Genomic DNA, 19,581 nt, shown 5'->3' with positions numbered 1-19,581 from the left:
GTTACCTAATTTGATTTAATTTGTCTGAAAATTATTCTACAGGTATTAAAATTGATCATTGTTCATCCATATTTACACTTATCTTTCGTGACAAGCAGAACAATTAAAAGCTCTTCCACAAATGGTATGCAATCAACCATGAGGTGAGATGATTTTTTTTTCTGAAGTACTGTACTCGTATGTGCCTTTGCTCAAGGGTTGGGAAACGCTGCACAAAACATGATTATAGATAAAAGTAGAGGAAAGGAAATTTCTTTGCATGTTTTATTGAAAAAGAAGTAACTACTGCACAATCCTTTGGAAATTTGAGGGGAATTGTTTTGTTTCCTGGGAGGGTGAGGTGGTGGCGATTCCCATCTGCAGAGTGAAAAAAACAATTGATGACATTACACTTGTTTTTCTTTATAGAGCGCCTCACTGTTTTGGAAACCAAAATTAAGTATTATGAGTCTTCAAGTGTATTTCCATTTTGACAGTATCTGCTACTAAAAGTGGTATTGTTTGGATCCATGCTCTCCATTTCTTTTCATTTTGAGAGGTTCAAAAGTTTTGTCTTCCCATCACACGATAAGTTGACCCTGGCTTCATATGATCACCTAACAGGATGCCTTGTTGGCTGCTGCTGAGATTGCACTCACCTGCCCAGGGTGCGACTGGTTTTTAATCCTGCTTCTTGGGATTGTTGACGGCCACGTAGTGGTACAGCACCACCAGCAGGAACAGGGACACGCCAAGCATGTTAGCAAAGATGGCCAACTGCGCGTCTGTCACCATTCTGTCACGAAAAAAAAAAAAGAAATCAGACCACAGATAGCACATTTAATGTACAACATAAAACAAATAGGGACATCCTTTTAAAATTAATTAACTTGGAAACTGGGGGAGGACAGTTTGAAAGGCAAGGGGTCTTGAAAGTGGGAAGGAAAGAAATTAAGAAAAGCAAAAGGAATGGAATGAACACGGATGGTATGAAATGATGTGAATACATTATTTCCATTCATCTTTGTGGACATACGAAGCTAAGTTGTACTCGGTAACAGCAGCAACAGAAAATCCTGTCCAAAAATACAACACATCTTCATGGAAAATGCTCAAAACTGTTCGTTGAGTAAGCTAGTAACATCAAGCTGGGGTTGTTTAGCAAACAATACATCGACACATTGACCAAATCAGACCGTGTACGTTTGTAGTAAGTTTGCGGAACAATATGACTACTTACATTATCCCTGTAGCTGTTTTCTTCGAAGAAATGTGACGATTTTAGGACGAGCTCTTCGGACACGAGAACTTCAATCTCTTCCGGTTTAAGAGGAAAGCCACGTCACGTTTACCCAGCTGAATGATGCATTCCATGTACCTAGTTAAATAGGAATTACCATTGACAAATAAACGTTGTACTGATTGGATTTTAATAATACTACATTTTATTTATAAGCGCCTTTCAAAACACTCAATGACACTTAATCAGGAACAAGAACAATAAAACCACAGATAAATTGTACAGTGTCCTTGTGGTGCAAGCAACGGTTCGTAACTCAAATACTCGGAAGTTGGGGGAACATTAGAACAGCGTGCAAATACGTTTTTCCACTTCTGCTTTGTTGTTTTGGTCCCTTGCCATTCGCATGCTGTCCAAATACCACCGGCCCATAGTAAGAAATGACCTAAATTCACTTATAGTCGTTGAATCATTCAGGTCACGCCCACGCAGTGACGGTATTCTTTCACCACAACAAAAAACAGCTGGAAGACGTACAATATGGCCGCCGCGTCGGTCGTAGGGCTCGAAGCACACAACATGGATGAGAAGAAATTCCAATACTTCTCGTCCATCAATTCCATGGCCAAGAAGATCATGCAGGAGCGGGAGAAAATCAAAAACCAGCACGGCTCGACGTGGGACAAAATGTCGCCGCAAGAGCAGGACAACGCCATCGACAACTGGATGATGGACCCGCACATCCAAGCCCGATATGCAATGCACCGGGTGGACCGGGAGGAGGTGGTCTGCTACCCCAAGCTCCTTATAGAGACCGGACAGAAGATCGTCCGTTTTGGGGAAGAGGTGCCTAGAGACGTTCACTATGCGGGTTGAAACCAGAGCGTTTTTAGGCCATTCTTGCTGCGTTGCTAACCGCTAGCCACGTAGCAGTGGATACAGCTAGCTTGTAGTTTCTGCCTTGGAAGTTTTGTATGGCTGTGTTTAAGTTAACATCTCGTCACTAATAGTTGACGACATATTGTAGTCACTTCGTCCTTTTTAGTGCTTTTGGAGAGTTCTAGTGAGCACAAATTATTTCTGAGTTTTCTCGTGACGTCACGAACCTAACAAAGCCATTGTCAGCGCCTAAATCAGCGTTTTTCCTCTTTTGTGTCCAGGACATCACATGGCGAGACGAGCATTCAGCCCCATTCTCATGGGAAACCAAGGTAAACGTGATTAATTTAAAGTCATTGTGACGCGTCTTATAAACAGCTGACCGGGCGGGATGCCTTCAAAACAAGGCTCCCCGATCCAGTCAAGGCTGCGCAGGAAGGAGCTTTTGAAGACAATGCAATGATCCTTTCTGTGGAAACCCTTTGAATTGAAAAAAAGGTTGGAGCCTTAAGTAACAGCCAAATCTGTGAGCTAGGTATGAATTTTTCTCCATGGTGGAATTGGCTTTTTTTAAGGGCAGATCGAACATGAGCCAGCCCTCATCCCATTCTAATATGTCCCCTGAAAGCTTTTTCACTGTCTTTCAGAGCCAGCTGGAATTCAGCTTGACACCTGGGCCAGACCAGGGCATTTACGTCTCTCAGGGGGACGCCAAACCTGCAAAGACCCCTCACTCCACTCAAAATGGCAAGAGTGCTACTGGAACCAAGGTACTTCGTGTTTTGTGGAGGGGGGTTACCTGATCTCAAAAGTAGATCTTATGTTTGAGGCTTTGAAGGTTCTCACTTGGGTTGAAGTCATGAGAAGATCCACACATGCCCTGCACACGCATTTCTCTCTTTTTTTTTTATGCAAAAAATGCAAGAAAAGGGAAAGAAACAAAAGTGAAAGTGGGTTGACGTATGCTGGACCAGATTGCTGGCACTCTGCCACCAGATTTATATTATTGCATCATATAAAACGACTTATTTGTTTTACCAAGGTGTCGGTGAGCGAAAGCAGGCGTCCCGAGGAGGAGTCTGCTTTCTGGAAGATCAGCGCTGAGCGTTCGCGCCTGGAGGGCGAGCAAGCAGACTTCCAGTCACTGACGCCCAGCCAGATCAAGTCCCTTGAGAAAGGGGAGAAGACGCTGCCCTCGTACCTCCGCCAGGTGAGCAATGGTCCACTCTAATAAATTTTGAATAACAATTTACAGGGGGAAAGAATTTTATTTTAAAAAAAAAATGAATACAGCAAATATCACAGCAGTCTAAAAGCTCGGTGGTCCTTATTAAGAACAGAGCTTCAATGTGTTTGGCCACAGGAGACGTCTTTCCCCGTCAAAGAGCCGGAGTCGGAACCTCACCCTCTGGCGCTGTCCAGGCCGGCCAAGCAACGGGCACCCAAACCTCCTGCACCACAGCCTCCTGTCGCCGCACCCCCGGCTCCTGCCGCGATCTCTATTTCGCCAACACCCGTCCCTCCGCTCAGCGTCTCGTCATCGGTGGCAGGCTGGGAGCGGTCGCAGAGCACTCTCCCAGTTGTTAGCTACACCGTGGATGAGGTGTTCCCCAGCCCCCTTGTCAAGAGCCCCACTTTCCCCGGCAACAAGGAGAAAGAGGACAACGCCTCGCCTGGTAGTCCTACCTTTTCCCAGGTGACCTTGACTGCAATAATTCAACTCTATTTTAATTTCTACACAGTGAACACTTATACCGGTTTGCCTCCTATGTGAGCTTGAACATTAGCTTCCATCTGGGTCTAATATTGGTTTCTAACATTAACTTAAACCTTAGTTTGTAAGCGTCATAATTGTCCATCACCTCAATTGCTCACTAACATGTCCTCTCGTTTCAGTTAAACGCCAGCAACAACATCCTGAAGACAGGATTCGACTTTCTGGACAACTGGTAAACCGGGCGGTGAATAAGGGGCCACTGGATGACGTCATCGCCACTTCACCGACATTCCACTCATCCAATTACATGCCCCAATTTTACCGTTTTTGAGGTGTTTGTTGTTATGAACACTTCTCGCTTACCACTGCCTGACCTCTAGACTCCTTTACCAGACCTTTGCCATGCCAATTGCATCAGCATCCGTTAGCTTGATTGGTGTTAGCGAGCGCCACCAATTTCACTCATTACAGAGCTTTTCTCTTGAAGTGCAAAAACTGCAACGTATGCTCTTGTTTGGTGATTAGCTCTAGCACAATACTTTCTTGCTAGTGCGTGTAAACATGCAGTAAAGCCTTTGTTGTTGTTTGTTAGCCACATGCTAACTGCCTTGGCTAATGTAATGAGAGCCAATTCCTTTAGAAATCATATCACATTTTGTTTTGACTTGAGAGCCAAAATACTACAGTTCAGCAAGAAGGTACTCATGGCAACAACATAGTAAACCCCACCAATTGCTAATTGTAGCCCTCATCTAAATGTTACATTCATTGTTCTTGGATGAATGTTTATCAGGTACTTTTGTAGCCTTGTGTTGACCAATCACACACACGAGTTAGCATCACGTCGCATGCTCGTCTGAATTCTTACACAAGACGTCTTTTTAAAGGCGATGTTGCGACGGGTCCTAAATGCCACTTGAGAACTATTTTACTGAGATATTAGTGCACTGGTTTTCAGGACCACCATGCATGTGCGCTCGCTTTGCATTCTGTGATTATGAAGTCACATTGCAATAAAGAAAAATCAGGAAAAAGTTATTTTTTTTGTCTTCTATTACTGTAGACATCAGTCAACCAAATCCACTTTTTTCCGGGGGTGCACTGAAAACAAAGCTAGTTACATCATTTGGCCACACAAAGGTGCCAAATTCAAATAAGATGGGTATTGCATTGCTTGTAGAAAGAAATTTGAACATTTATTCAGTAGCCTTAGTACAAAGTTTAAGGTCCGTGTACTAATCAGCTCTTCGACATCACCGGAAAGACTATTTAGTGCACGAGTAGAACCAGTAGAATTATCGTATATCTTATGCAAGTGATATGTTTTGCATGACTAGTGCCACTTTGGCCACATAGATGTCAACTAATGCATGGCTTAGCACCACTCCAATATTAAAATAGTCCTATTACGAGTTTGCCAAATTTGCCCTACTATTGAGTACTAACAATACTAGTACAAACCATACTAGTACACGGTCCTAATGCTCAAATGGTGTTCGTAATCATTCATATTTCAGTTATAGCAAGGACCTGACAGCAAGAAAGGGGCGCCTAGTTCGCACAGCTTTGCATCGGTCGCACCTCTTCACGGTGTCGTGAGTGTGAGGTGTGACGTCATTGGCGTGCAGTGGAGCGCCACTACTGCTGGCTTCCTGTGCGGCTAGCTCGGTTGAGCTAGACGCTGTCCGCAGGATGTCGCTGAGTGTGGGTCGGTCCATCGGGTACTTGCTTGGGTGGGACAGGAGCACTTTGTTGGTATCGCTGAGCAGAAAGTCACCTCCCATCTGGAAAAATATATTTTCAGGACTTAGCATTATGTGGCTAACAATATTAAACTGGCTAGCTAGCAAACATAGTGGGATAAGTTAGGTTGCAAACAGGCTGACTGAGGCCAACTGGCTACCTGAAAGCTAGCTGGCTAGTTGCGATAAGAGTCAGATGTACCTGGTAGATGTCCTCCAGCATGTGCATGGGGAATTCGGGGAATTCTCGTTTGGCAGCTTGGTACTCGGAATACCGGAGCATGGAGTCAAAGTTCATGACTTTAGCACAGGACGAGATCAGTCCAAAGCTCCGGTAGATCTAAAACCAACAGGACAACTATTTAGCTGGAATTAGGGCTAGGTCATATTTCTGCCTTAAAATAATGTTTCCCACCCCAGCCCAAAAGTCAGAATTCCCGTCTTTAGGAATGTTCAGCGACATGGACTCCAACTTTGCATTCCAGCCGGAAAAACTGAAAGTGATTTTGTAAACTCACTACTCTGTTAGCAATAATTGCAGTCACGCTTTGCACAACAGACTAAGATGGAGAAAAAAATGGAATAGACTCAAACAAATGGGTGAAATAGATTATGATAATTACGTAGCCAAAACTGTAATCTACCTTCCTCTGTGGATCTAGTACAAAGTCCAAGGAGCATTTAGTCTGCTGCAGCCACAACCGAGCCCCCTCCAGGGCCCCGAAAGACACCACCACGACCTTCACAGACTGAGCCTCCAAGGCAGCCTGGAGATGACAAGAAAACATGTTTAATTGGAGTAATTTTTATGTTTGTTTGGTGACTTCTGGGCTAACTAACCCTGCTGCCCTCCAGCTCAGCCACATGGTCGCGTCATGGTAGTCATCCGAAGTGTCTGATGAGGACCAGCAGAAGCTTCTGACCCGGCAAACGGTAGTGATCCAGGGTGACACTCCTTCAAATGCAACACAATCATATTTAGAGTTGTCTGTGCGGCCAGCTGGCCAACTAAACTTACCTGACAAGCTGTGGTTTAATGGCGAACAATACTTAAAGGGCTAAGTGCAGATTAAAAAAAATACATTCTAGCTAGAGAGCTGAGGTTAACTTGATATCTGAGGCTAACAAAAATCTTGGGGTGGGATAGGAGAGAGCATGTTGAAGGGGGTGTGTGATCAAAATGTTTTGGGAAAGGGCTGCTATATAATGCTAAATTGACATAGCTATAGGTTAAAATGTCCTTTTTAAGTTTCAGAGGAATGCACTAATTTTGCCACAAGTGTTAAAACGGCATTGCGCATACTCACTTTCCACTCCGTCCATCAGTCAACAAAGTTTCAGGGCTAAAGATGTCTGCTGTTTCTCCTCCTAACTTCACAGGAGCACATGACTGAAGACTTCGGTCCACATGCTGATGTCTGCTGTTTCTCCTCCTAACTTCACAGGAGCAAAAGATGACTGAAGACTTCGGTCCACATGCTCCAGGAAGGAGTCCCACTCGCTCTGTGCAGACACATACACACACACTGTTCAAAGAGGAGCAATTGTATAAAGATTGTGCATTTCGTGGTACAAACCTGGAGCTGAAGTAGCTCCTCCACCTGTTCTCTCACTGCTGGATGGCTGTGAAAACACAAATAAGCATTCTGCACTTTGAATAACTTGCTTATTACAAATACATCAGAACCTTCAAAGCGCGAGTGCAATTTGAACCAATATCTGCCTGAAAAAGTCAAACCAAATTAATATTTGCATTCTCACATTTGCTTTTTCTTTTGACTTTTTTGTATGACTCAAGGAGGGGTGACTGTGACAAGAATAAATGTACTTTATAGCGACATGTGTTATCATGGCGATCATTTAACCTGCTACACACACTTAGGTGGCATGTTAACAATCATATGGTAATCTGCGAACTTTGGTTTATTTACACTTACCGATACAACTTCTGCCAGGCGGCCTGGGCTTCGCTTTTGTTCTTCACTCCAATGCTATGAAGGAGCAAGTAAATTAATGTGTGCTATGGTATTGTAATGTACAAAACCTACTGTTGTTGCTGTTGTTTTTCAAATCATTTTTCAGCACAAGGTTGAATGAAGCTCACCTCTCGTAGAAATCTGCTCCAGCTGCAATCAGGCCCAACAAAGTGGCAATTTTGTAGGGGACAAAGTCCTCCATGGAATCTTGAAGAGAACGACAGAAACTTGATTTGTTTGAACGTTTTAGAATGACAATCTGCAATTCTCTATGAAGAAGCAACACACTACACTGTGGAGGAAAAAAAAAACGTAAAAAAAAATTAATGCAACTAAAAACATCTTTGTTTAGGATACGCTGCTGTGAACAGGTTTCAACTCAAGTTAAGGTACCTGATGCTTTATTGACATTTGATCGAGTTAAGGGTGCTTCAATCAAAATGAAAACAAAATCCAAATTCGACACAGCTGATTTTGCCCCGAAAATATGACAGCGCATTTTAGAAATTAGTTTCATTGTGACTTCTATGTAGAATGAATGGCATAAAAAAGCGTTTCAAACAGCAACGTAAATGTCTATGAATTCGTAAAAGTACTGTAAATGAATGGAATGGTCCAAAATCACTTTTCCTACCCTCCGCATCCTTCTTGGCCTGCTGTAGCAGAGCATTGCCCAGACTGACGAGCTGCTTCAGAGCGGCAGCGAGGCTCTCCTCCTCTGGGATCACGTCTGTCTCCATGCCCAGAAGTGTTCTCCTGAAACACTAAGGACAGTAGAGTACTGTACTCCGACGATAAAACACATTAAACGTGGTAGGAGGGCACTTCCGGGACATCACGTGACCACTACGTCGAACGGAAGGATTTGGCGGCCTCTAGCTATAAAAAGGAGAACTGCAGGATTACTTTACATAGAGTACCATTCAGTCAAATCTTCTCTTGCTTGGCTGAACATTCTGTGCAAGCAGCCATTTCCCAATTACAAAAAAAAGGCAACAAAGAACACATCAACACGTCTCAATCAGTTTATTGGCTGGAAAACATTCACTCAATAATCCCTGCATGGTAAAAAATAACAGTTGATACTTGGAACTAAAAGCTTGAACCCCCCCCCACCCCCAAGACATTCAAAGGTGAACTGTCGCAAGGCTTTTGCTTCCATGCTGAAACTAATTTCAACGAACATGAGTAAAATCAGAAATTTGGAAACAAAAATAAAACTAATATAAAACGTGAGTTTTGAGGAATTTTGAACTAGTGAATCCAAGATGCCCAAATAAAACCTTTGGAACTGTTAGAAACAACCCAAAACCTTATACCCACAAATGGTGCTCACAAAAATAACCTTTTTGTTTGATTTTTTTCTCCATTAATTTAGCATTCCCAAAACTATGAAAAAGCTTTCACAACCCTGTGCTCAAGTAAAATGTGTGTAAACATCACATCCTTGTTTACTTCTAATAAAAATTGGGTTCTATTTTTTTTTTAACTTAATTTGACAATCTCAACTTTGTCCAAACAAACAAATGTTTTCCCATATTCCTGAGACAACTAATTCATCCTAATATCCCCTTAAGGTAGACTTCATCAATACTGCCACTATAAAGTTTGTAAACTGTTGCGCTTTACCCCCAAATAAATGCATCTCCAAATACGCTATTTTGGAGACACTTTTTGATGTGCTTTACTTGTGTGCTTTTTCTCACTTTACATGAGTCACTTTGTGTGTTTGTGCGAGTGACAGAAAAATAATTCCGGTGTTTAAATAAGATGTGCTGTGAACACAAACCTAATTGTGCCACCCTCTTTTTTACACTTGTTTGGCAGAATTTTCCCGATGTAACTTTTGTTCGATTTTTGTAAATTCATTGTGAATTCTCAGTCAGTCCCTTTCTCCCACCAATTTAAAACTTAGTCCTGAACTAAACTCCCGTTCACGTGTGTTTTGTGCTAGGACTTCTTTGAACATTGTGACGACGAATCTGCGTTGAGGACTTCGATCATGGTTCTGATGGATGGGAAGGTCTCGGCCACGGAGGGCAGACTCTGGTACCAAGAGGGCAAACTTCGGAGCACAAAAACAACAATATGAAATTTATTATGAGGCTTATGATTAAATTACAGATTTCATTCATCTCACCTTTTGAATTGCATCCAGCTTTTTGCCGTTTTACTGAAAGTCTCCGGACTGGGCGTCGTCATGGCTTCAAAGTCCACCAGCTTACAACAGAAATAAATCACAAGCCCAGGTCAAATGGATTGTTGTTTGAAAATATACATCTCTATATTTCTCCGGAACAACAGATGTCTCACGTTTAAGTTATATTACCTTTCCTTTGGGGATGCGACCACTGACTTCATTCCCACTGGCCATCACTGCCCCCATCATGACAGAGTAGGCCACCACGCTGACCACACATGACGAAAAATAGGTATGACTGATTATTTCTTGTCTTTTTTATGTGATAAATGCCAATGTCAGGGATGTACGACTCAATCTATGTACAGCGTGGGGATCGCTGGACTTTGGCGCTCAAACTGTGTATCTTTCAAGGTACTTTGAGTTTAGTTCTTTTCAACCGGATTTGATGGCCCTTGGCAATGATTACCTGGAGCCTCTGGAGAGTGGCATGAGGTTACAAAAGTAATAGACCAGAGAGAGGATCAGGTTGCACACGGCGTCAGCGTCCTGGAAAGAGCAAAGGTTGCCTCGGTCAGGTGGAAAAACAATCATGACAAAAAATGTAATGAACTACGTATGGCTTTCACGTGGCTGAACCGAATGTAACCTCTCCATAGACGGACAAACAAGGTGAGGGCTCAGTGACCATAACATTGTTGACCAGAACTGTGCTTTCTGAAAAAGCACTTTTACAGTGCACTGCAAAACACACACTGCCCATTTGTTATTGCCTTTTATAAAATATCTCAACTTTAAATTGGTATTTGAAATTAGGTTTACTTCTATTTCGACGTGGTACTTTCTATACTAGCACCACCTTTCAATGTAGATGTCACTGCTGAAACAATTCCCCCAAACACTCTAAAATTCTATTTAAACATTTATTCAGTCTGTTTTTTATTTAGTTTATATTTTCGACTAATAGAAAAAAAGTTTGTTTTTTTTTTTTAATAGTCCAACCTGCCCAGTGAGGACATACTGTTGGTATTACAAGTCCCAGAATGCATTGCAACAGCTTTTTCGGTCTGGTTTGTACTCATGTAGCTCGTGAGCGCTTTCCTAAGCCGCGGGGAAATAACCCATTTACTTGCTCAGAAAAGTTATGAAATACTAATTTATAGAACTAGCGGAACAACTTCTAATGTGTGCTTGCGCGCTCGGTAACAAGCGATTGTTTTTCTAATCCCTCCAAAAGATTACTCCGACACTATATATGCTGCTTCCGATTCTTCGAGCAAACGCACCGCAAACTCGGCGGAGAGCATGAAGACCTTCCCTTTGGTCGTCAGCTCCCGGTAGATGGACTCGATCTCCGACTGGTACTGCTGCGTGCGTTCCTCCGTGGTCTGCGTCTCCACGGAGAACAGCATGTTGCCCACCCTGGAAGATGGCAAAAACAAATTCGTATAAATGCTGAAGAGCTGTTGAAGTACACAAATGATGTGGAGTTAATGTGTAGAATGTGGGGGGGATTACAAAAAGAGAGGATTAAATAAAGATGATGATGATAATACTGCCTGGTCACCTGTCTCCCGTAATGGTGATAGTGAAGCCATCATATTCTTTGCCAGGATCCTTCAAGCTGGGCACTTTGGAGTTGACGGTGAAGCCATCCCTGGTTTTACTGTTAAACTGCTTCAGGAAACAAACATTGAGCTGCACATGCATGCCGACAGCACTGTGAGTCCACCGTTTCCCTCACTTCAGCCTTACCTTCATGATAGGAAGAAGATCCTCCACTTTATTTACCTTCTCCAGGGCTTGGCGGACTTCGACCAACCCTTTAGGGTTGTACGCCCTGCGAAAATGAAAATTATAACAATGTCCATTTCACAGGGAGGAAAGCGGGGTGACCACCACCATGCGTTCGCAGAAGTGTGCTACAATTTAAAATGATGTGTACATTTCGTTTATGTATGATTGTCATGTTGTTGTTGGTTATCATGAAGGCAGAACAAGCACGAAAGCTAACACCGTTTCAGGCTGAAGAAAGCAAAGTGTGGTTGCAAAAGATGTGATGTGAATGCGCACCCGTGGTAGACCAGTATTCTGTCTTTGATGAAATCCAGGATGTTGTCAAAGTAAGCCAGGTACCTGATGTTAATAATCTGGCCCCTGAGGAAAGAGGGTAAAAAATGGTCTTTTGAGGAAAAAAAAAATCCAATGAAAGCGAGGTTATTAAATCCTGCATGCCTGATGAGGTTGATGTGATTGTTGAAACCACGACTGAGACTCCTGGCAGGCATCTGGTCTAACCACAGAACCGGCTGGTCGGGATCAGCAATCCTCCAGACAGGAAAATAAAGAAATAATTCAAAAGTTTTAGGAGTCTGGCTCGTCTGCAAACATAATCAGGACAAGCCACAATCGGTGGATATCATCCTATGACACTGGCAAGGAGCAAAACTAGGGGCAGTCGTGCATTTAGACTTGGTTAAACCATAAGATGTTAGATTTGCTACCTCCTCCACTTGACGGCGATATCAAACATGTCCCTCCACTGCATCTGCCTGGTTCTGCCATTGACGCGCACTTTGGCGTTGCTCCACGTGCGCTGCATGGCCTGCATCACCTCGAGTGTCGCCAGGCCCATGGCTGGAGAGAGCAAAGCACATCCCGTTATTTCCCCATTTCATTTCTTTTTTGAAATGCAACTACCTGAGTACTCATGTGGTCATTTCAGACACCTCTGTGTATCCTCTTGTTGGGCAAGAAGCCCGGCGTGTCGTACTGCATCATCGCCCCCAGATGGTCGGCCGTGCAGATTAGCTTCTGGACGTCACTGCTGTAGGACTCAAAGTTCTGCGGCAGCACATCCCTGAAAGGGAGTGAAGAGTAGTTGACGGATGACCAGCATCGTTGAGTTTTGGTTTTATTGTGGAAGCAGTTTGAGAAGAACGAGGAAAGACCTTCTCACTGGATGCTCGCAACTTGCTAGCCATGCTCTCGGTAAACGGAAACACAGGTTGACGGGTTTTAAGTAAGCCGGATTGTCGTTCATCTTGACCATTTTTAAAAAGGCCATTTCTACATACAACGTATGCATTATTATTGCTAAACTGGAGAAAACGCTAGGGGGAAAAAAAACTATATGGAGGGAGCAACTAAGTACTTGATATGCGGCTGCAGGCCGGGCTGCTCCTCGTAGTCTTCGATGAGAAAGGGCAGATTTTTCGCCCAGTGATTCTTAAAGTTGCCCGGCAAGTCCTGGTCCACGTTGTATTCGGCGACCGGGACATCCAGGTGGGAGTGCAGGTAGCGAGAGTACTCTGGTTTCATGAAGCAAAAATCACACGAGTTATACTCAAAGTGATCTGGAAATAAAAAATTACCACAATTACGGCCACCACCTCGGAGGTATTTGACTTTGAGGTATTCGGGGCTGGCCTTCTGTCCCAGCAGTGGGTCGTTGAGCATGACTTTGGTCTGTGCTTTGATGCCCTCATAGAACTGCCCCATGGCCACGTGACTCAGGCCCTTCATGTACTGGCAAACCTCATTGTATGGCTCCAGCTGCAGACACCTCTGAATGGAAAAGACGCCGTTTATTTGTCTTGAAATGAAATGAGACAAATGTGGAAGGGAGTATCAATATCCTGCAAAATGGCCACGGCAGATCTGAATCAGAAAATACAGCATGTATCCATTTAGCCGTTTCATACGGCCGTCAACGTGTGCGCTTTGAAGCCCGCGGGACCACCTTAAAGTTGCTGATGGCCTCCTGGAGGGAGCCGTGGTGGTAGAGCATCATGCCTCGGAGCTGCAGGGATTGGATGTGGTTCTGGTTCAGCATGAGGGCCTTCTGGAAGCTTTCCATCGCTGCGTCAAAGTCGCCTAGCTCTCTGCGAGGACAGCAAAGGAAGAAGAGTAGAATGAAACAGGTTGAGAAATATCAGTAAAAAAAAAAAAATTAAATTAAAAAGGACAACAGGAAGTTGCCAAACCTGTAGGCTTGTCCCAGGCTCTTGTAAGCATCGATGAAGTCAGACTTGAGCTTCAATGCCTCTTTGAACGTCTCAATGGCCTCCTGAGGACACAACAGAGCTTGGTATCATTTTTTTTAAAGACCCATGGATGGCGGATTGGAGGTCTCCAACCAGCCCTCAGAGTAAAAATATTAATTTGGTCACCAATAAGTCAGCACCTTGAGCAAGCCTCTGTGGAAGAAGGTGAGGCCTTTGTAGAGCATGGCGATAGGTTGATTCTTCTTCAGCTCCAAAGACTGCTGGAAGTCCTCCGACGCCGCCACGTAGTCCTGGTAGAAGTGACAGGTGATGGTCAGCATGCACACACACAAATATTGATTGTATGGGGCGGGGGGGATTAAAAGGTGTATAACGTCGCGCAAGTCCCGACTGAAGGCCCTGCTACCAAATGCACAGCCCGCCACCGATAGAAACAAACGTGGACACACACACAGAGTGTTTTATATTTCAAACCTCTGAGATGAAAAGCAGTGTCCCTCTGTGTCTGTAGAGTCGAGCTGATGGTTGGAGCTGGATGGCTTTGGTCAGGTCTGCCAGAGCCTCACTGATGCGACCCAGAGGAGACAAAATCTATGCATAAACACAGCAATCTTATTAAAGCTGAACAGGGGAGTGATATTTTTTGTTGTTGTCAAGAAATGGGAACTTTTGTTGCCCTGTGGTGAGATTGCGGCTAACCTCTGCTCTCTGTTCGTATACTTCAGGCCAGTTGGGCTCCAGTGTGATGACTCTGGTGAGCTCATACAGCGCCAGGTCAGCATTTTTGATGTCCTGGTGAGTGCAGCGGAGAGCAACAGCAGTTGCAGATATGTTTTTAAAAAAATAGCTTTAATAAAATATTTTTTTTTAAAAAGCAAACCGTGTTTCACATTTTTTGGGGAAGTACATGATTTACTTTGCAGTTAATAACGAAAGGATGTAAATGACAGAAAATTCAGTCGCATCAACATGGCATCATTTAAACAATTTTATGTCGTTCACCTGATGACTTTTTTTGCCGTAGGCGATCCCTCTGCCATAAATGGCACTGACCAGCTCGGGGTCACTCTGCACCCAAAGGGGAAAAAAAAACATCATTCAGATATTGAGATTATGATGACATGATCATTGGACGTACCTGCAGCAGGAGGGAGAAGTGTTTAATGGCTTCGTCATAGAGCCCGTTGCCAATCAGAACGTAGCCAATGGCTAAACAACAAATGAAAAATAAAACACAAATTGGAGGTGATTACCCAGAAGGCAAGAGTCTCATTTAGGACAACCTACCAAGTTCTTCGTTTGTGTTGACGTTTTTGACGGGGTGGGGGATTTTCTTCTGGTCTATAAACAGTTTGGCTTGATTCTATGCAGAAACAAAGAACATTTCCGTATCAGATTATACATTTTATGATGCGTGAAGTATTTTTCTGGTGTGTGATCTCACAAGAATTTTCTCAGCATTCAGCGAGAAAATTGACTCGCAGGGCTGGTTGCTGCCTTCCTCACAGCTTGGGTCGTCCAGCTGCAAAATGGATGATTCTGAAAAGAGGCATGTGAGACATTGAGGACCAAGACCATCTGAGGTTAAAGCGTACTTGAATACATTAGAATTCATAGGTGTCAAATTCAGGTCCTGGAGGGCCACTGTCCTGCATGTTTTCCAAGTCTCCCTGTTACAACACACCTGATTCAAATGAACAGTTTCAATGTCAGGCTTCCGCAGAGCTGGCTGATGATCTGATCATTTGAATCAGGTCTGTTGCAACAGGGAGATTTGGGGAAAACATGCAGGACACCGGCCCTCCAGGACCTGAGTTTGACACCTATACATTAACTAGATCAAGAGCAACCTGGTTGTTTTATTCATTTTTTTAATATGGGTATTATTTGTTCTCCCTCATCTTTTTTTTTAATTCTCTATATTTTAAAGAACACAAATGATTCACTCGTGTCATTTTCACTTGTTCGCGAACTGTTTAAGTCGAAGAAACAAGTCTTAGCATGATTCCATGCCCATAGCATAGAAAAGCAGTAGAGCAAGATTTAACGATGACACTACTGACTACACAAACTTACGATACATGATTTAACGATGACACTACTGACTACACAAACTTACAAACTTAAAAACTAAACAGGGTGCCACTTGTAGTTTTTGTAACATTTCTAATATTATCAACAATTATTTATCATACCAAATCACTTGTTTCATAGACATTCAAAATATCGACTGCCAGTAGGGGAAAAATAAAGTCGCCCGCTGGCTGTCAAAAGCATTGTCAGTCGCTACGATACGTTAGCATTAGCTCGCTGAGTAAAAGGACGTGGCGTTCAAAACGAAAACACTTTCCTCCCCCGGTTGTTTCCCCTTTTTCGTTTACCGCAGTCCGCCGCGTACTCTTCCCAGTCGGACAGCGAGATGCACCCCTGCTTGTTCAGCTCGCTGTTGAACAGCGTCAGCGTAGAGATGAACTCGGTGGCCAGCGCCGCTCGACACAGGTAGTAGTTGCAGAGCAGCGAGACTACAACAGCGAGCCGGTTGGCAGTGTCCATGTTTGGTGGGGACACACGCGTGCACGCGCTTCCACTTTAGCTCAACTAACCACGCCCCTTATCTCATTCTTTTCGTTCTCATCCATTCATGGGTTGGATTTGAATGCCAGGAGGCAACCGGCGTTGACGTCAATTACTGCCACCTACTGGACTGGAGAGTGGATTACATGAATTTAGAATAAATTATTGAACCAATGAAAGGGAATACATTACTGTTCGTTTTATTAGGGGAGTAATCCCACAGATTTATACATATATATCCGATCTTTTATATCCATTCCTCTTCTTTGGCTGACTTTAACCTCCAACGCCAGCTCTTTTCCATACGCCAAATTTGGTCGTGGCAATGCCTTGTTCCGTGTGGCCCCTCGGGCACAGTTACCGGATGCTTTTTTTCCAGCAAACAATTTTGACATCTTCATCGGTTGAGCAAGGTGTGGTTTCCGCCGCGGCGTTTGAGAGCGGAGTCAGGGGCTCTATTTTTCACCATTTTCAAGACAGTTTTTTTTTAATGTACTTGACAATTGTTTTTATCATTTGCATTTGGCAGGTTTGTTCAACATTCTTCTATATGATGTGTCAAATTTACAAGACATTTATTTTTGCATTACAAGGTCTGACATGAAATTGTGGGATTGCGTAAATCACACTTGTTGAGAAGAAAATGCTTGTTTCTTATGTTTAGAACAAAGTAAAATGAATTCTGAATTACACAGAGTTTGAAATGTAAAAAAAAAAAAACCTCTTTTGCAACCAAAATAATTTTTTTACACACACATTCACGCTCAGATTGACTTCTTTTTCAGTTCAATTGAACAGTTTAGGTGGGATTAAAAAAAAAATGAAATGAGTAATTAAGAGACATGCTTGAGCAGTGAGGTAGACTGATGAAGTGGAAGCTGGTCTCTGCTACATGAGAGGTAGAGAGAAAAAAAAAATCAATCCAAAATCCCCCAAACGGCACTGGTGGGTGTGTATGTGTATATGTACAGACAGGGGCTGTGTTATCATATATACACTCACTGGACACTTCATCAGGTATACACACACACACACACAGTGTAACGGTGAAAAAAAATGCTGAAACTGAATATTTTAATTTCCCCAAAACAACCCCTCAATAGAATCTCCTGGAAAGTTAGAAGAAAAAAAACTATACTTCCACACCAGTTTCACTGACAAACACAAAACTGGGGGTCTAATCGCCATTCAACATGTGTACCTAATGAAGTGAGTGGGAAAAGGCTATGTGTGTATCCACTGCGAGAATAGGGGGGCCATTATGCATCGCCAAAGGACGAGGCCTTGTCCTTCAACAGGTCCACACACACGTGACAACTCCAGCTTCCTGTGGACACAAAATGACAAATGCAAAATTATATTATATCTATTCACAAATTTGATCTTGACTGATTCAAACCATTCCTAGTTAGAAAATGTGAGGGAATGACCTTTCCAACTTGAAGTCTCACATTCAACATTCCAACAATGTACTTAATTCTACAGTATTTCAGTTCAGGTTCATCTCTTCAGCATTCACACAGAATTGGCACAGAAAATATATTCTCTCCTGATTCCCTACGATACCTTCTGGAGGCTGGGTCATGGGTGGCTTGAGGCAGTACATGTGGTAGCCCCGGTCGCAGTCGTCGCAGAACAGCAGCTGGTCCTGAGCGCGACACATTTTATTCCGTTATAGTATGTCATAGAATAGAAAACCTACATTTCGTTTGAGGAACGTACATCATTTTCTGAGGTGCCGCAGAGGCTGCAGGACTTGCACTCAATGCACTGCCACTGGTATGTTCTCACTGCGTGCATCATGTTGTCGGTGAACTGCAGACATGTCGGGTGGCCTGTGCAAATGTGTGGGAAACCAAAATTTGTATGTTTAATGCAAATATTACAATGTAATATATTACAATAACCGTGCAAACTCATTTGGCTGTGTCGTAAACTCTGGTGATGACCAATGTGGACAAACCTAAATGTTAACATCATTAAAAATGAATTTTTGTCAAACCTATGATTAATGTGCCATTCAAAAAGCCTCTTCATGACCTCACAGCATGTTAGCATCTTGTGCTAGCAGGAGCGATGAATCATCTATAGTAGCTAAAGAATGCAGAGTCCATTAGCACTTAGCAACTAGCATTTTTCATTTTTGTGTGCAAATTCGTGTGGCTGTGTCATAATACTGCTAATAGTTCAACTCTGGTGACGACCAATGTCGACAAACCTAAATGTTGACGCCATTACAAATGAATTTTTGTCAAACCTATGATTAACGTGCCATTCAAAAAGCCTCTTCATGACTTCACACCATATTAGCATCTTGTGCTAGCGGTAGCAATGAATCATCTATAGTAGCTACAGGATGCATAGTCTATGAACAACTAGCATTTTTCTTCTTTAACATTTCCTTGTTTTCTCACAGCAGGCAAAAACTCCCAACTTTGGTGCATGTAGCTGCATCCCATTGACTCGGCGTGTGAGATCCGAAGTCCATTAACCCGCACCCGCGGTGTTCTTTTGTTCCCTTAAAGCATTGATGTTTGGGATTTACCGGAGCGTCCACAATCAGAGCAGGAAACCAGCTCCTCGGCCTGCCCCGTCTTCCTGTTGGAGTCCTGGTCTCCCAGGCAGAAGTCGCAGTAGTCATTGGGAATGATGATGCCGTCGGGACCCTTCTGAGCTACAGTGACACAAAAACTCTAGTTCGGAAGATGCAGCTACTGTATAGATCATCACATAATGTCACGTCATGGTGAAAAGGTCTGTTGGATCGGATAGTTAAGTGCTTAATACGTTTGTGGTTGTCGGAGAGTCGCGTGGGGGACGGGGCCGGCTCGCTGTCCTTCTCCTCCTCGCCGCCTTCCTCCTCTGCCAGATGGGTGTGCGTGTAATGGTAACTCAGGCCAGGACGGTTCTTGTAACGCTTTCCACAGACTGTAAACCAACAAGAACCAGAAAAACGTTTCGTGAGAGTGCCTTCATAAATACCCGGGCAGATCGTTTATCAGAGATTAGGGGTGATCGTTGCTAATCTCTGCCTTAATGGGCAAAAAAAACTTTTAGTTTATTTCATATCGTAAAACTACAGAGGTTAGGGCTTTGGTTAGGGACACAAGAAAAAGTGAGAAACACAAAAATGAAATAGTCAGACTGTTAAAAGAATGAAGTCGTGATCATAAAACCCCGAACAGGGGTGTGTTGACTTTATATCCACCACGAATGGAAATTTGTCCAAATATTATCACAATTATCTCATTCATGGGAACATCTGTGGGGAACATGCGTCTGTATGCCAAAGCCAGCCAGTTAGCCTGTCGGCATGCCTTGTCATTA

The 19,581-nt window shown here is 43.3% G+C and overlaps 5 protein-coding genes across 8 annotated transcripts in view; 1 reads left to right on the top strand and 4 right to left on the bottom strand.

Moving 5' to 3' along the window:
* Window positions 1-246: 246 nt before the first annotated feature.
* On the bottom strand, window positions 247-1,344 carry ost4 (oligosaccharyltransferase complex subunit 4 (non-catalytic)). Its single transcript, XM_019865545.1, has 3 exons — window positions 1,220-1,344; window positions 639-775; window positions 247-357 (listed from the first exon to the last, which is right to left on the bottom strand). The coding sequence occupies exon 2, from the start codon at window positions 772-774 to the stop codon at window positions 661-663; it is 114 nt and encodes a 37-aa protein (XP_019721104.1). The 5' UTR covers window position 775; window positions 1,220-1,344; the 3' UTR covers window positions 247-357; window positions 639-660.
* A 370-nt stretch (window positions 1,345-1,714) lies between these two features.
* On the top strand, window positions 1,715-4,851 carry cunh1orf198 (chromosome unknown C1orf198 homolog). The gene is made up of 6 exons (XM_019865544.1): window positions 1,715-2,065; window positions 2,380-2,430; window positions 2,746-2,868; window positions 3,141-3,308; window positions 3,462-3,794; window positions 3,995-4,851. Exons 1-6 carry the CDS (start codon window positions 1,760-1,762, stop codon window positions 4,049-4,051), a joined length of 1,038 nt encoding a protein of 345 aa, XP_019721103.1. The 5' UTR covers window positions 1,715-1,759; the 3' UTR covers window positions 4,052-4,851.
* Window positions 4,852-4,985: 134 nt separating this feature from the next.
* On the bottom strand, window positions 4,986-8,377 carry selenol (selenoprotein L). Of its 2 annotated transcripts, none has more exons than XM_019865543.1 (10): window positions 8,168-8,377; window positions 7,662-7,740; window positions 7,495-7,548; window positions 7,135-7,180; window positions 7,010-7,060; window positions 6,865-6,944; window positions 6,398-6,512; window positions 6,202-6,324; window positions 5,760-5,897; window positions 4,986-5,599 (listed from the first exon to the last, which is right to left on the bottom strand). In XM_019865543.1, exons 1-10 carry the CDS (start codon window positions 8,271-8,273, stop codon window positions 5,333-5,335), a joined length of 1,059 nt encoding a protein of 352 aa, XP_019721102.1. In that variant the 5' UTR covers window positions 8,274-8,377; the 3' UTR covers window positions 4,986-5,332. The 2 variants fall into 2 exon arrangements, with proteins under 2 accessions (XP_019721102.1, XP_019721101.1); XM_019865542.1 differs by having other exon boundaries at window positions 6,865-6,908; window positions 6,974-7,060; window positions 8,168-8,375.
* Window positions 8,378-8,896: 519 nt separating this feature from the next.
* ttc13 (tetratricopeptide repeat domain 13) lies at window positions 8,897-16,273 on the bottom strand. Of its 2 annotated transcripts, none has more exons than XM_019865539.1 (23): window positions 16,062-16,273; window positions 15,125-15,219; window positions 14,968-15,043; window positions 14,819-14,889; window positions 14,683-14,748; window positions 14,380-14,472; window positions 14,155-14,271; window positions 13,860-13,970; window positions 13,660-13,742; window positions 13,416-13,557; window positions 13,066-13,240; window positions 12,828-12,984; window positions 12,403-12,533; window positions 12,178-12,310; window positions 11,909-12,001; window positions 11,747-11,830; window positions 11,429-11,513; window positions 11,241-11,350; window positions 10,960-11,095; window positions 10,143-10,222; window positions 9,863-9,941; window positions 9,674-9,753; window positions 8,897-9,598 (listed from the first exon to the last, which is right to left on the bottom strand). In XM_019865539.1, exons 1-23 carry the CDS (start codon window positions 16,231-16,233, stop codon window positions 9,484-9,486), a joined length of 2,484 nt encoding a protein of 827 aa, XP_019721098.1. In that variant the 5' UTR covers window positions 16,234-16,273; the 3' UTR covers window positions 8,897-9,483. The 2 variants fall into 2 exon arrangements, with proteins under 2 accessions (XP_019721098.1, XP_019721099.1); XM_019865540.1 differs by having other exon boundaries at window positions 11,241-11,347; window positions 16,062-16,272.
* A 492-nt stretch (window positions 16,274-16,765) lies between these two features.
* The window catches only part of dpf3 (double PHD fingers 3), an 11,396-nt gene continuing 8,580 nt past the window's right edge, over window positions 16,766-19,581 (bottom strand). For both annotated transcript variants that reach the window (XM_019865567.1, XM_019865568.1), the window contains 5 exons: window positions 19,042-19,182; window positions 18,800-18,928; window positions 17,977-18,089; window positions 17,821-17,902; window positions 16,766-17,581 (listed from right to left, as the gene is read on the bottom strand). In XM_019865567.1, coding sequence (XP_019721126.1) covers window positions 17,514-17,581; window positions 17,821-17,902; window positions 17,977-18,089; window positions 18,800-18,928; window positions 19,042-19,182 — 533 coding nt within the window. In that variant the 3' untranslated portion in view covers window positions 16,766-17,513. The remainder of the gene's footprint in view (window positions 17,582-17,820; window positions 17,903-17,976; window positions 18,090-18,799; window positions 18,929-19,041; window positions 19,183-19,581) is intronic.

Source organism: Hippocampus comes, unplaced genomic scaffold (genome assembly GCF_001891065.2).
Source record: "Hippocampus comes isolate QL1 unplaced genomic scaffold, H_comes_QL1_v1.1 scaffold434, whole genome shotgun sequence".
NCBI classification, from domain to species: Eukaryota; Metazoa; Chordata; class Actinopteri; order Syngnathiformes; family Syngnathidae; genus Hippocampus; species Hippocampus comes.
Note: the sequence above shows the minus strand (reverse complement) of the source record. Positions and strands in the feature narration are given on the sequence as shown.